Source organism: Schistocerca nitens, chromosome 1 (assembly GCF_023898315.1).
Source record: "Schistocerca nitens isolate TAMUIC-IGC-003100 chromosome 1, iqSchNite1.1, whole genome shotgun sequence".
In the NCBI taxonomy this organism is placed as follows: domain Eukaryota; kingdom Metazoa; phylum Arthropoda; class Insecta; order Orthoptera; family Acrididae; genus Schistocerca; species Schistocerca nitens.
This window is the reverse complement of record NC_064614.1, coordinates 354,417,348-354,432,364: the sequence shown is the minus strand read 5'-3', so window position 1 is coordinate 354,432,364 and position 15,017 is coordinate 354,417,348. Positions and strand designations below refer to the sequence as shown.

At 36.5% G+C, this 15,017-nt stretch overlaps 1 protein-coding gene across 1 annotated transcript in view; it reads right to left on the bottom strand.

Annotated features, from left to right (window-relative positions):
• The window catches only part of LOC126247999 (protocadherin-like wing polarity protein stan), a 368,259-nt gene that overhangs the window by 89,391 nt on the left and 263,851 nt on the right, over positions 1-15,017 (bottom strand). The window contains exons 30-32 of the mRNA XM_049948622.1: positions 9,007-9,195; positions 8,646-8,787; positions 6,098-6,239 (exon numbers count right to left, since the gene is read on the bottom strand). Of these exons, the coding sequence (XP_049804579.1) occupies positions 6,098-6,239; positions 8,646-8,787; positions 9,007-9,195 (473 nt within the window). The remainder of the gene's footprint in view (positions 1-6,097; positions 6,240-8,645; positions 8,788-9,006; positions 9,196-15,017) is intronic.

Below are 15,017 nucleotides of genomic sequence, written 5' to 3'. Positions count from 1 at the left end.
CAATACTGTCCCTTTCCCCTAAGATCAGGACCTATACCTTACCTGTGGGTTCACCGTATGAGTGCACTTCCTCCATACATTCTGGTAGGTATGTCCCTTTATAACAAATCCCTATTCTTCAGGCCACAGTTCGTCCTATCTCCATGTAGGTATGCCTGCCCTATATCCTTAGCCAATGTCGGGTACATCCCCCTTATCCCTTATGAATAGGCCTCATGGTTCATTGCCCTATTATACATCTTCATGTATACTATAATTAAATATTTCCTGGCAAAAATAAAAATCTATTTTACACTTCACACTCACTTCTTAATACTTCATTTAATACCCTAGAGTCCTTCTCTACTTTTCAACTTCTGTAATCTTTAGTAGATACTATGTCTACTCATATTATTCAACTCACAGCAGATACTGTGTCTATACCTAATGATCAACTCCCACTATTCTATGACACATCACTCCATCAGAGTATTTGCTACACTGAATTAAGCTCCATAATTAACTCCAATCTGGCTTGTGTTCTCCTTCATTGCTCATGCCTCCTTCTTATGTACTCCTTGTAAAATCATCATACTTTTCAATACTTATGTATATATGTGATATGAAATCATCATAGTTCTCATATGTATATACATATATATATTTTCCTATATATACGTGTGATGTAGAACTGTCAAAGTACAAAACAATGTGTACATATTTCCTGATGTACACGTACCTTCCCCCTACAACACTTGACAGTTCATTCCTCTTGACAGGTTTCTACTTAGTAGTTTCATTGCTTGCGTACTCATGTATCTTTGTGTGTATGATGATGTGTGTTTGTGCAGCCTGATTCTTCGGCCTTCTTATCTGGAGATAAGTTGTAGGTTATTGAAAACCATGGAGAATATGAAGGACTTCTGTGACAGAAGTAGATTAATATGGAAAGAGGGAAAGAATAGGCCTATGCTCAAAAGAGAAGTAACAAAGGAAAAAATAGAAATTGTTGCTAAGATCGAAGAAGAGAAAGAATATGGCCCCAAAGACAGGAAACCCTTCCCATCCCCCTTCTCCAGGATTCCTACCTCGCCGGTACTTGAGTGAGAAGCCGGAGGAAGTATGGTGTTAAATCATCTCCTACAGAACGGCCATTCTCACCTTCACCCTTGAGGTCCCCAAAGAAAATCTTAGCAACATCTATGGAACAGCAAATGGTGAAGAATCAGTCACACTTGTGTGCGAGGGTTGTTTGAAAGATGTGGGGTGTGTGTTCTGTGTTAGCCACAATTTATATGTTGGTGTAAATCATGTTTTTATCTACAATACCCACCCCTTCCAAAAATTATACAAACCCTCCCATTTACATCACATTTCATAAAAGGTATAAAATATTCTATACCAAATAGAAAATTATACACTACTATAAAATAGTTGTCTAGTTAGTCACTTTATATTATCTTTTATACACACATAAAATCCTGTATTCATTTTATGTCATCTCAACATCACTCTGTTTAAATAGTACCAGCATATTATACTTTTCACTAATATTCATTTCATTTCGTGTCTAGAGATCACTGTTAATCTGTGATCCTCTTAAGTTTTCTACTTGACTGCCATATCTGGTTTCCTACAAACTAAAATTATAGTATAGTTTAAGATTTCAGTAATAGACTAGTGAATAGTCTAAAAATAAGATTTGAAGGGAATTCAGTGCACAAAAACTATTTTGGAAGAAACACCAAAAACAACTCTGGATCCAAAGGTAGTCACTCTGCCCGTTAACACAGAATGTTAATGTCCCGAGGGATAAATGTGACTCTGCCTGGATCCCTGATATTAACTTCACTTGAGCAAGTGCAAACCAGTACTTCTCATTAAATTTTGTGTGACAGTCTTCCCGTGGCAAAACAATCACCACTTTACTAGGTAACATAACATCAGGTAAAGTTACTCAATTTATCTTGGATGAATTTGAATCCTTTCCATAGTTCATCCATACCTCTCTTCATATTACTAAACTCAGAAGATAAAACAGAAGATATGCTCACAGAGATTACTACTGCAGCAACTTTTCGGTCTATCATTTCCTCTGCCTGTTCCTCCAGGCTACTTATATTTATCATATCTGAAGTTGCTAGTTTCTCTTTACAGTTTCATTCCACGTTATCTACTCAAGTATTGATGCCTGCAATTTGCGATTCGGCCAGTTGTAATAACTTGTCCTGTTTCTCAACACTCTCTTTTAAAGTGTGTAATCTATGTTTTACAGCATCAAACGTAACATTACATACACTTTGAAATGATCCTAATTTTTCACCAAGTTCAGCTTCTACATTATTATATTTATCTTCAACATCCAATTCTAACTTTGTAGCTAAGTCTTGAAATTGGGTACTCTATGTCTGACTAAAGTCAGTGAACAGTTGGTTTACATGACTGCTTAACGAACTAGTTAATTCCTCTTTCAAATCTATTTTAAAATTTTCTACTTTAGTAGTTAAAGCGTCAAATTCAGTCTTCAAATTTCCCATACCTTCACATAGATTACTAAAGTCTTTACTTTGAGAATCTACCTTAGCACTTAACAATCCTAAAGTTTCATTCTGAGCATCCAATTTATTATTTAATTGAGTATTTACTGAGTCTAATTTAAGACTTAGTTCTTTTCTTAAAGCCTCTGAATCTGCCCTTTGGGCTTTGATTACATATACTCCTTCAGACCAGTCAGGCACCTGCTTATTCACTTTTATTTTCATGGCTGGTTCTGAGTTTTTCCCCAGTTCTCTTTGTATTATTCATAGTTCTCTTAGTTTTAGATCTAGTAATCATAAAAATAAAAAATTAAAAAAAACAAAAACAAAAATTTAAAAAAATTCTACACTGAGTATAATAATTATACTAACAGTCTATTATTCAACAGTTTCTTTTTAACTTTACACTCAAACAATCATCGTTTTGCGCTCACCCGGTATAGAGTTCTAGCTGCGCTGGTCAGTGGATGCGTAATCAGTGCCAGTGAACAGCACTGGCGCCAGCGGTGTCAAATGTTGGTGTCAGTGTCGGTGAGTGTATGTGGAATCAGCACCGGTGATCAGCGACTGGTGCCAGTATCATCGGACTTAGGCTGGTTTCCACATCTGCGTCTCCACGATGTGGGTGAGAGCCGCTTATTCCCGACACCGGATCTTCTTCGATGAATTATTCTCGTCATATTTCTTCTTAGTCTAATACGTTGAAATCTTCTCACTTTTCTTTTACCATAATATCTTTCTTATGTCTTCTCCTTTATTGCATTTATTAATTCTCACCATTTGAACTTTTTAGGCCGAATCCAATTCCATGAAACAGTTCTCTTGTCTTATTATACCTGGTTGCTATGGCAACGCATCATATCTTATGCTTCGATTTCCTCTCAAAATACCCATTTTTTTTAGTCCTTTTCACTGGTCGCCACGTTCTAACGCTTTAGACGATAGAACGTGTGCAGTACATATACAGACTTTATGTTTTCACTAATGAATGATGTTTTGGACTATGCAGAATAACATTCTCGCATTCTACATATAAATATCGTCATCTTCTCGTATTTCACTCATACTTCGAGCTTTAGAAACACGCTTAATTAACATTTATAAACGAGTTGGTTTAACAACCACTCATAATTTATTAACATGTCTTGCTTCAAGCAAGTCCAGCACTTGAAGCACAATTAACAATTTATCAACAGTTCTTCTTTTTTCTCGTTACAATAATCAATGATATAAAACACCATAAGATACATAAACACTCCTTGTTCTTCCAATTCGACTTCCGTGGTGCTAGCGGCAAACACTTGTACTGTTGTGTCTACCTCGTGCTCCTGACTCCTTTCCAGCCAGCACACATAAACATGTGTTGCACAGTATGTACGTTCTCTCACACTTAGTTTTAAAATATCATTTATTTGAGACGCTAGAAGGACGAATGGTTCTAGAATTTATGTGGAAATTCTCGAATCACTACAATATGTGCAATTCTGTCGATGAAATGTGCAGCACTGATCTCTTGTGCTGCAGAGAGATCTTTCTCTGCCTACGAAAATGTACTGAGAGATTACAGAAAAAAAAGTTTCACTTTACAAAACTTAGAAATGTCGTTAATTGTGTATTGCAATATCAAATGTAACAGAAAATTTCTTGTTTGCTGTAGTGTTAGGACAGGGATTGTGGTCAAACAGATACACATTTCAAGTGTGTGTGTCTTATGCAAATAACATATGAAAAGAATTTTTCAGTAAAAAACTTTTTGTTAAAATATTATGAAAAGAGAAAATATTGCATCACAGGTAAGTATCTCAACTGTTTATACACTTTTTCGAGGGTCAGGATAAGAAATATTATTTTCCATATGGATCTAGAATAACTGTGTCAAAGTTATAACAAAACTTTCCATGTTAATATTAGTGTTTATTTTTCATTAAAAAGACACCAAAAGGGCTAAAACTGTTTGTTTGAATCTAAAAAGAGCTAGTCCGAGAAAATAAAGGGCTAAAATCTATCTTTTAAAATCCTAGAAATCCAGGCCCCAGCAATAATATACCAACAGAGCAAGCAAAGAAGACTGAGAAACCTGAAGACAGGAGGGCCAGTTAAAAGCGGGAAAAAATTGAATCAAAAAATAAAAGATACAAAACTGTAGAAAAAATGGAAAAAAATCAAGAGAAATTAAATTCACTTGATGGAAAGACGTAAATTTGTTCTGCAAGCTTTCCGAGCAGATGATATAACCTACTGTGACAGACAACTTCAAAGAAAATTTGAGTAAGACTGTGTATAATTTTATTGGTCATGCTATTGTTATAGTGGGAGGTTTGTACACAAGGCACTGATTGTGTCTTGCCACTACCAACAAATAGTGTTGAGACACAGCAGCTGATGTTTCGATGTCAGAGTATGTAGAGAGAGACTTCAACGCCAACTGTAGCTCAAAGGAATATGCTAGACGGAAGAATCTGTGAACTCAAAATAAACAGTGCCAAAGAAGAGAATATCAATCCTGGATGTATATTTTTAGGCAGTCTCCTGTTTGAAGTCGCTGGGTAGACATCTTATGATAACACGCCATGAGACATCTCATGAGACATACTGCGTGTAATGGAATCTGAGAATAAAGTAATTTGTCAGCAAGAACTCCAGTCTATTAATTTAAGCAAACTGGGTAAGCAACTTTTTTGTGTGGTGTACTACAGTTTGAGAACCGTATGGGAGTACTCCATGATCGGTAGCACTAACACAAATTTGTGTAGGACCCCTGCACTCTTAACATGTTGTCGGCAAATATACAACTGTCTTTACCATTCCATCTGTCTCCAAACTCTACTTAGAATTGTTACTATTCGTATTTGGATATTCATGCACTCTCCTCTCTCTAACTTAGTTTTTTACAACTTCTTATACTTTTCAATCACTGAGGCACGTCCCATATTCATCCATCATATTCATACGTCCCATATTCATCCATAATATTCATACATATCTACCTCATAAATATGAACTGTATAATCCAGTATTATTATTGTTGCTATCATGTTTATGATTTAGGTTTCCAGTTGTCAACAATATAACTGATAATTACAATTTTCCTTCACTTCATTGACTCAAGCTTTCCTTGCTCCATTTCGTTTCATATTAAGAGTTTTTGGTGAGAAATGGTTTTGTTTTTATTATATCTGACACATCTCTTACCACGATCTGATCTGTGTTCCACTTTGCCATTTCAATACGTGTTTGCCATTCTTTCCCTTTCTGTTTGAAAAGTGGTGTAATATCATGGATGTGGAAAACTACTGCAAAGCTGTAATTGCCTCACATGATGCACCATTCATTTGCTTACATGTATGTCATATACATATCAGATTGTAAAAGATTTTCTTAAATTAGAATGTAAACCATGGAAAGTGGTTAACAAAATGATTATTGTTCACTGCACAATCCATTCAAGAAAAGAAAGAAATGTTCAAATATTATTACTATTACTAACAACAACAACAACATAAAGCAACAAGTGGTAGCATTTAAATATGTTAGTTAAGGGCTTATAGAAACTAGGGTCTACTTTAATTTTCCAAATTTACCTGTTGATCAACAATATCTACAAGAACAGCAAATATTGATAGGTGATTGCAGGTACAATTAATAAGAAATGGCCTTGTTATAGAAACTGTCCAGTCAGTAGGTACGTCGGTCAAACAGCCAGATCGTGACCATTCACCAATCCTACATGGAAAACAAAAGACATGACAAAATTAAAATTTTGGACAGCATTTGTGAAAGTAACATAATATTCCAGTTACCATATCAAAAAAATAGGATGAATAATATTAATGCAATAATAACAGGAAAATCAGATACCAATATATGCAAGAAGAACAACTGAAATTGTTGAATAGTGTGGAAACTATGGGATAGTGGGGAAAAACAGATAACACATACACAATAGTGAATTTTAAAACAACAATATTTTCAACTCAATTAAATTCAATGATATGAAATAAATGGAGGTAATGAGGATGAATCAGTGAAGACAAAAATGATACAATGAGATGAAATGATATCAATTACATAAACTTAGAAATGTTGTGACTTTGCCAGACAGAGTCTCAAACTTTGGTTTCCTGTATTTCATTAGGCAGTCTGAGCACTCATTCCTATTTTACTTAAACTGTCCTTCCTATTAGTTCAAAACAAACATTGATTGTTCTTGAGTCCAGATTAGAGAAGCAGATATGATGGGGAATCATGGCTTTCTCTGTCACACAGGTTATATATAAACTGAATTAATTTAAGTTTCAGTTTCACAGTTTAAATTTGCAAATGAAATAAATAAAAGGATATAGCCACAGAAGTATGGCAGTTGACTGAATCAGGTTTGCATAAAGATTTTCATCTGGACTTTGGTGTTAGGTATAACATCATCATTTGACAGTGCAGAGAGAATACAGTAGTCTGTATTCACTATCTAAAATTGTTTTCACTATGCAAAATACCTTACTGGAAGTAGTACGATATAATTAATGATGTTTCTGGCAAGAAATCAGAGATCATGATGGTACCACTGGAACAGTCTATACTTGCACAAAGGATGTGACAAAAAATGACCAGGCATTTCTCGACAGCAGTATCCAAGAAAGGATACTGTTGTTTTTGCTATGTTGGTACAAGTAGCATAACAACACTAATCAAAACTGACATCAACCTGAAGAAAAATTTTATTTATATGGCTTTTAATGTAGTTGTGTCTCATGCGGCTCCTTCAAATTAATAACTTTGAACACCAAGCCATTAGAAAAATATTTGTTTTGGAATGCACAGCATTATGGGACATTCAACCAAACCGGAAAAAGGTTTATAAGGAATCTGCTTGTTTATTTTCAACAGTTATTAATTCAAAAAGTCCATAATTTTCTAGAAGAAAAATAACGTGATGAGCATGTCAAAACATTATCACTGGCAAACGAAAAAGTCAAGAAAGCACATAATTTGGTAGTCAATAACAGGTGTCTAAATTATACTTCACAAGAAGTATTAACTGTGAGAAAGTTTAGTGCTTGGTAGGTTTTCCACAACTGATGAACGCCAACGAAAAGCAACAACTGAATAATTTTCTTTCACCACCAGGGCAAAAAATTCTCGCTTTAGTACTGAATGGATGGAACATTAATTTGGTGTTCTTGATTTTTCTTTCTGCGATGTTGAGAAAAAATCTAAATTTGTATAGCCTAGACAAAGTTTCGATTCGCAGATCTCCTGAATACAAGTTCTATGTCATGTGCCACTTAAACCAACATGATATGAGGTACTAAGCAAACAGTACAATTTATTTGTTGGAGGATGTGGTTAGCTGGTCAAAGTGTTGAGTCAGCAGTTCCTTCAAAACATGCTATTTTTTATGTATACATAACGCACGGGCGTAATGGAAGTGAAGACTAAATTTATATTTTAGATATAAATTTATGTTTTAGATATATGGGGATCAACTGGTTAATTATAAGCACATAATTTCAATGTGATTGCCAGGTGAACATGGACTATCACTGCAGGTTATAGCTTTCTGGTAAATATATGATATCACTGAGAGTGAATCTGGCAGAGAAAAGAATGCATGGATCTAATCTAATGCAATTGCTTTTATGACTGCATACACAGTGAAGCCTTCATTGAAATATATGACTGACTGAGAAAATTTTGGATATTTGAGAAGAAAATCATTGCAGATTTCTTTACTATTCTATTTACTGTAACTGTAATATACTGTCCTCTGATTAACACATTAACTGCATATTTTTTATTGCTGTTCTGTTCCAAATATGAGAAATGTTAAAAGTACATGGAGAGAAAGAAAAACAAATGGTATGTGACAGTAAATTTGAAAACAAATACCTACACAAACAAAAAAGCATGCACAAATCAAAACAATTATATGTGTTCTTCTGGGTCTACAAGTTTTCTCAGATGAAGAATTATTCTAATCCCTTCATAGAAGGGACACAAAACAACACAATATAATCAAGTAAATGAAAAATGAAGAATCAGTGATTAATCAAGTCAGCACATTACTGCATTTAAGTCAATACATATGAAGAACAAACAAGAAACAAACTAAGAAATAAAACACATACATACCCTTTCACTGTACTCCAATGGACACACTGTGGATTTATACGAGGAGAGATTGGTTGAATATCTGTATCCAGCCACATTCTTAGCAATATAGGAGAAGGCAGAGGACCACTGTCTGTCAATGATTTGTACTTATTATCAGAACCTGTGAAGAAATATGGCTTTTCAAGCAGTGCTGTAATTGTACAATGGATTCCCATAAGAAATAATAAAATAAACTACTACTTTAGTACACAATTTTATAAAAAAATACGTTAAACTGCAAACAAAAGCTACACTATTCAAACGACTGAAACAAACCAATACTGAAATTTGAGCTCTTCTAGCATTTCATTGTCAGTTAAACATAATGTTTGAAGCATACCTTGGTCATTAATTGGTACCAATATTGCAAGAGATATTACAGGTGATCCAACACGTATTTCAACACCCCATCTTCGAACAACAGTCTCATCATATCTTTCAGGCAGCAATGTACCTACACTACGATACTCTGCATAACTCAGTACTGCCTGTCTGCTACCAAGAAAGCTTGTGTGTGTAGTCAGTTCCCCTGTGAACAATTTTTTTTTTTTTCACAGCATTAAGAGTCACAGAAACATGGCTGGCATTCATACCTTGTATCAATTCAGAAAAATTCTAACAGAATTGATATTTGAAAATATAATGTAAATGGACAGACAAAAAATGTATTCACCAAGCAGCGGCAGGAGAACATATACATAAAGGTATTAAGCTTTTGGAGACAGTGGCTCCTTTTTCTGGCAGGAGGGTTGAAGGGGATGGAAAAGGGGTGAAGGAAAAGGACTGGTGAGGTTTGGTAAAAGGAGTAGAGTTCGGAAACGTCGCCCAAAACGCCGGGTCAGGGAAGACTTAATGGATGGCATGAGAAGGAAAGACTGATTGATGGGGACTGCACTGGATAAGATTTCAAGAACTGATATTTAGGATCAGCCTACCGAACAGAGTGGCTTCAAATAATTTTTCAGTGAGAAGTCTATACCTGTATGTTGGGTAGAACCTTAAGATTCAGTATTAACAATTAAGCACTGTGGCAGGTGTTTCTACCCTCATATAAATAAGTATAAAAAGAAAGTGTTGCCTTGATCTTTTAGTTACGAAATGGAATTAATCACACTATAAGTTATCACTGTGGGTCAGCTCTACTTTGTTTGATACATAATCTGAAGCAAACGGTTTTAGAACATTGTCAAGTTAAGTGGTGTACATTGTCACGACGTTTTACCATGTACTCTCTTCAGATTGGATCTTTCCAAATCAAGCTTCTTTCACTCTGTTTCTCAAGCTAATTGAAAAGCTCCTAACAGTATACAGTCTGTATATCTACATGACTAAGTGACAGAATTACAATGATGGAAGTTGCATTCATTAATAAATATTTCTTACTTTACAAACAAATCTCTCCATTACACAATCTTTCACTTTCTGGACCTTTTGTTATGCCCATAGTCAGAGGTACAGCTTTAAAATGATATGTTACAAGGGTGGTCCCATATGTACCTGGCCTGACCAGGAGATGGCAGTAGTTGTCGAAAAATATCTCTGGATTAGAAAGTACACACTCTATGAAGCATATGTTTCATATCTGAAAACACCACACTGTTTAGTATTTGTTTGGCAGCCATCAATAGGAAACATTGCGAGTGAACTTCTGAAAATGGAGAAAATTGGTCATCGTTATGTGATACAATATTCTTTTTTCAAAGGCCTCAGCACAACCAATATTAAAGCAGAGCTGAATTCTACTTTGGGAGAGTCTGCTCCTTCATTGACAACAGTAAAATATTGGGTAGTTGAGTTTAAACGAGGCCGTACGAGCTGACAAGACGAGCTTCGCAGTGGTCGACCAAATGAGGTAATGACTCCAGAAATGGTGAAGAAAATCCACAAAGCGGCACTGGATGATTGTCGACTGAAAGTGCGCGAGCTAGCACACATACTAGGCATTTCAAAAAGCATGGTACATTGCATATTATCTGAAAATTTGGACATGAGAAAACTGTGTGCAAGGTTTGTGAAGATGTTCCAATTGAGTGTTTAGCAAAGTTTCGCAGCAACAAAGCTGATTTTTTGTGCCGTTTCATAACCAAGGGTGAAACATGGGACCACCACTTCACTCCCGAGGCAAAAGAACAATCAAAACAATGGACACAAATTGGAGAACCAACTCTAAATAAGGCGAGGACAGTTTCACCTGCAGGCAAGGTCATGGCGTCAGTTTTTTTGGATGTTCGTGGGATAATTTTGATTTTGTAGCTTGAAAAAACTATCAATGGCAAGTATTATGTAAACTTATTGCAACATTTGGGCAAAGATATCAAGCAAAAATGGCTGCATTTGACCAAGAAGAAAGTGTTGTTTCTTCAGGACAATGCACTGGTTCGCAATTCTGTTATTGCAATGGCCAAAATTAAGGAGTTAATGTTTGAATTGCTACCTTAAGCACCCTGTTCACCAGATTTAGCTCCCTTGGATTATTTTCTGTTTCCAAACTTGAAAAAATGGCTCAGAGGTCGAAGATTTTCAACAAATGAAGATGTGATGTCGCCAGTTAGTGGCTATTTCGAGGAGTTAGACAGTTCTCATTATAAAAACGGTATCAAACTTACTGAACATCGCTGGGAAAAGTGTGCAGAGCTGAAAGGAGATTATATTGAAAAATAAATGCATTTTTTCCAAAATTTTTGTGTTTTCTTTGTTGGGTCGGGTACTTACGGCACCACCCTTGTACGTATGAGGAGCCTCCTTACGCATAAAACATCAGTACCACAAACTGTTCTAGTGATCCAACTTTAATTTCAGAATATCCTCATCAATAACATAAATGGAGCAAAAATTGAAGCAAGACCACCTCCAACAGGAAATTTATCTCATTTGTTGAAGAGTGACTATTTTCACCAGTGTCATTCCACTCCTGATGCCATCACACAATGTTAATGTGAGGCAAACACTTCTGTTAAAGTTTATAGGGCATTTTCATGTTTCAACAGCATACCTGATAATGGAGTCCTAAACTTCAATGTCTGTACAAAATCTCTCTACTTTCTGCTTAGTGTTATGTCTGTCAATAAGTTTAAATACTGAAAAATCAACCCCAATCATTTTTTATATTTAATAAACTAGGAATATTCAGTAGAATAGTCGGTTACAGTCTGAACTGGTTGATATAAGTAGTGTGTAGCAAATTTGCAAAGAGTGCACAGCTTTCTTTTGAATATCATGTATTATTATAGATCTTGTTCTTGTAGGATGCACCGCAGTAACGCAGCTATTGGACAGAGAAATGAATGTCTTTTTCTTGAAATAGTCTCATAAAGTCAAAGAAAGGACGGCATATCATTTGCTTTCCCTCGTACTTGCACACAGTACTGCAATTACATGTACTGGCCACTGTCTACTGAAAATTTACATTCACGTACTATGCATCTGATATTCCAAGAACATGCTCCTCATATTTCAATTCAACTTGTGGGAGTTTCTTATGAAAATCACTTCTTGTCATTACACAATATATACAATATTGCAGTGCCTGTGCTATTCTGACTACGACGCATGCATGCATGTTCAAAGGAACAGGCACACCACAACCATTACGAAACAACTCAAATGAATTTGCAATTACGAATATGGACTACAATTAGCTGTAGAATGGAATGACAACAATGAAAATTTCTGCCGGACCGGATCTCAAACCCAAATTTCCCACGTATCGTTAGCAGTCTCCTTACCATTTGGCTATCCGTGCATGCCTCATGGCCAGACCCAAACTTCCATATGTCTCAACCATGCGTTTACGACCTGTACTTGTGTATCCAATATGTATATTCCTGTACAGGTCAGACATTGTAATTGAAAGTTATTTGCATGCATGCATGTCCAAAAGAACTTTGTATCATAATCAGAATAACACAGGCACTGTAATATCATATTTATCTGCTGATACCAGGCAAGAGACTTTCAAGTACAATGTCTGACCTGTACAGGAATATACATATTGCAGGTACGATTATAGTTCATAAGCACATGGTTGGTGACATATATGCGTGTCCAAAGGAACTCTGCATCGTAATCAGAATAACACAAGCATTGCAATATTGTATTTATCTGCCGATACTGGGCAAGCAACTTTGAAGTATAACATCTGACCTATATGGGAAAATACACGACAGATGTATGAGTACAGGTCGTAGACGCTTGGTTGATGACATACGGAAGTTTGGGTCTGGCCGTGGGTCATGCATGGGTAGCCAAATGGTAAGGCGACTGCTCGCAATATGCGGGTTCGAGTCCTGGTTCTGCACAAATTGTCACTGTTGTCATTCCATTTTACAGCTGATTGTAGTTCTTATTCGCAATTGCGAATTCATTTGATATGCTTCTGGTGATTATTTTTAATGTTTGCAGAAAAGATTTCTTATCGGACAACAATTTACAGCAATGCCCATTTAAATACATATCTGTGTGTATTGGTTTTCACAATGTACTATGTAGATCTGTATCTACAGTAAATTTAAACTACACAGCTCTCACTTTATGCCTTTTTCTTCTGCCTCCTCCTTTATTTCATGTCTCAATTCTCCTCTCTTTCCAACTTTTCTTTTTTACTCACGTCTGTCACAACACCGATCCAAATTAATTCACAATTTTCTTGTATTGTCTTGTTTTTTCTGTATTTGCACCATGTCATTCATTTTCTTTCACATTACAGTGTCTGACAAAAATGTGGAGCACTCAAAAGACACTGTCAGATGTCAACATGTACACACCATTGGCATGTATGTAAGCGATTGGAAATGTAATGTTCTCTGATACAATGATTGGCACCAGCGTGCATTAATCTTGTTCTTGTTCAGTACTATTACCAGGACTGGTAGGGTATATAAGTGCAACTAACAGTTTCAGAAGCTCAGTGATCACTGTGAAGGACACAAGAGATGGCACATACTCATGTGGGACAGCCTTATCAGCACCTAACAAAGACTGTAAGGGGCCTCATTCTGGGTCTCCATTTAGCCGGGTGGTCAAATCTTGCAATATCCAGATTTGTGGAGCATTTGGATGTCACAGTGGTCCGACGATGATCTGTATGGGAACATTAGGGAAGACATCATCATTGTCAAGTTTCTACATCTACATCTACCTCTACCATATCTGACTACCACAAGAAAGGATTGCTGTATTGTGCACCAAGCACATCACAAACCCTTCACATATGTGCTTGCCTTCTGATAACAAGTAATGGACTCCCCACAACATTGTGTGTCAACCAACACTTTTTGTTGGAGACAAGCACCATCTGGACTAAGGAATTACTGTCCCATGCAAGGGTAGGGGGCATGGGGTGGGGGTGGGGGGGTGGGGGTGCAGCTGCCTCCTCCTAAAGATTTGAAGATTATCTTTTTTCCTATTTTTAATTCGTACTGGTCGCCAAGTTGGTGACAACTCAGACCTCCTGGTCATGACTGCCTTCATCTGAAGAATAGTTGAAAATAAAAATTAAATAGTTCTGTATCGCAAAGTCAAATCTCACTGCAAGCCAAGAAAGTAGAGATATTTGAAAAAGAGCACTATCGGCAAGGTGCTCTATTGGACTGTGTAGTGTGGTTTGTTTGCTTTTACTTGATCTGTGTAGCTCTACATTACACTAATTTTGGCCCCTGAATGTTGCTTGTTGATGTAATATGGGTCCAGCACAGATGGAAGTAACGTTTCATATTTTTGAGCTAGTGTTTGACAATATAGTAAAGCCTCAGAAAAGTAAAAACCAAACCATTGCTTGGAATGAGGCTCGGTGTAGACAACAACCATTTTGTGTGCAGCAAGCAATAAGAACTTTAAGAATAAGTTTAAAATGTGTTTAATTTGAGACTCGACAGGATAGTGATGATGATGATGATGATGATGATGATGATGATTGGTTTGGGGGGAGCTCAACTGCGCGGTTATCAGCGCCCATACAAATTCCCAACCTTTGCTCAGCCCAGTCTCGCCACTTTCATGAATGAGGATGAAAGGATGAGAACAACACAAACACCCAGTCATCTCGAGGCAGCTGAAAATCCCTGTCCCCGCTGGTAATCGAACCCGGGACCCCTTGCTCGGGAAGCGAGAACGCTACCGCGAGACCACGAACCGCAGACACCGACATGATAGTGAAAACGTGATATGTATGCAGTCATTACATCATCCAAGTGATACACATAGACAATCTAGCCTCTATCTGTGTCGAGTATCATGTCGTTTTTGGAAACCCAGAATCTACTATGTAGGAATCAACATGGATTCCGGAAACAGCGATCGTGTGAGACCCAACTTGCTTTATTTGTTCATGAGACCCAGAAAATATTAGATACA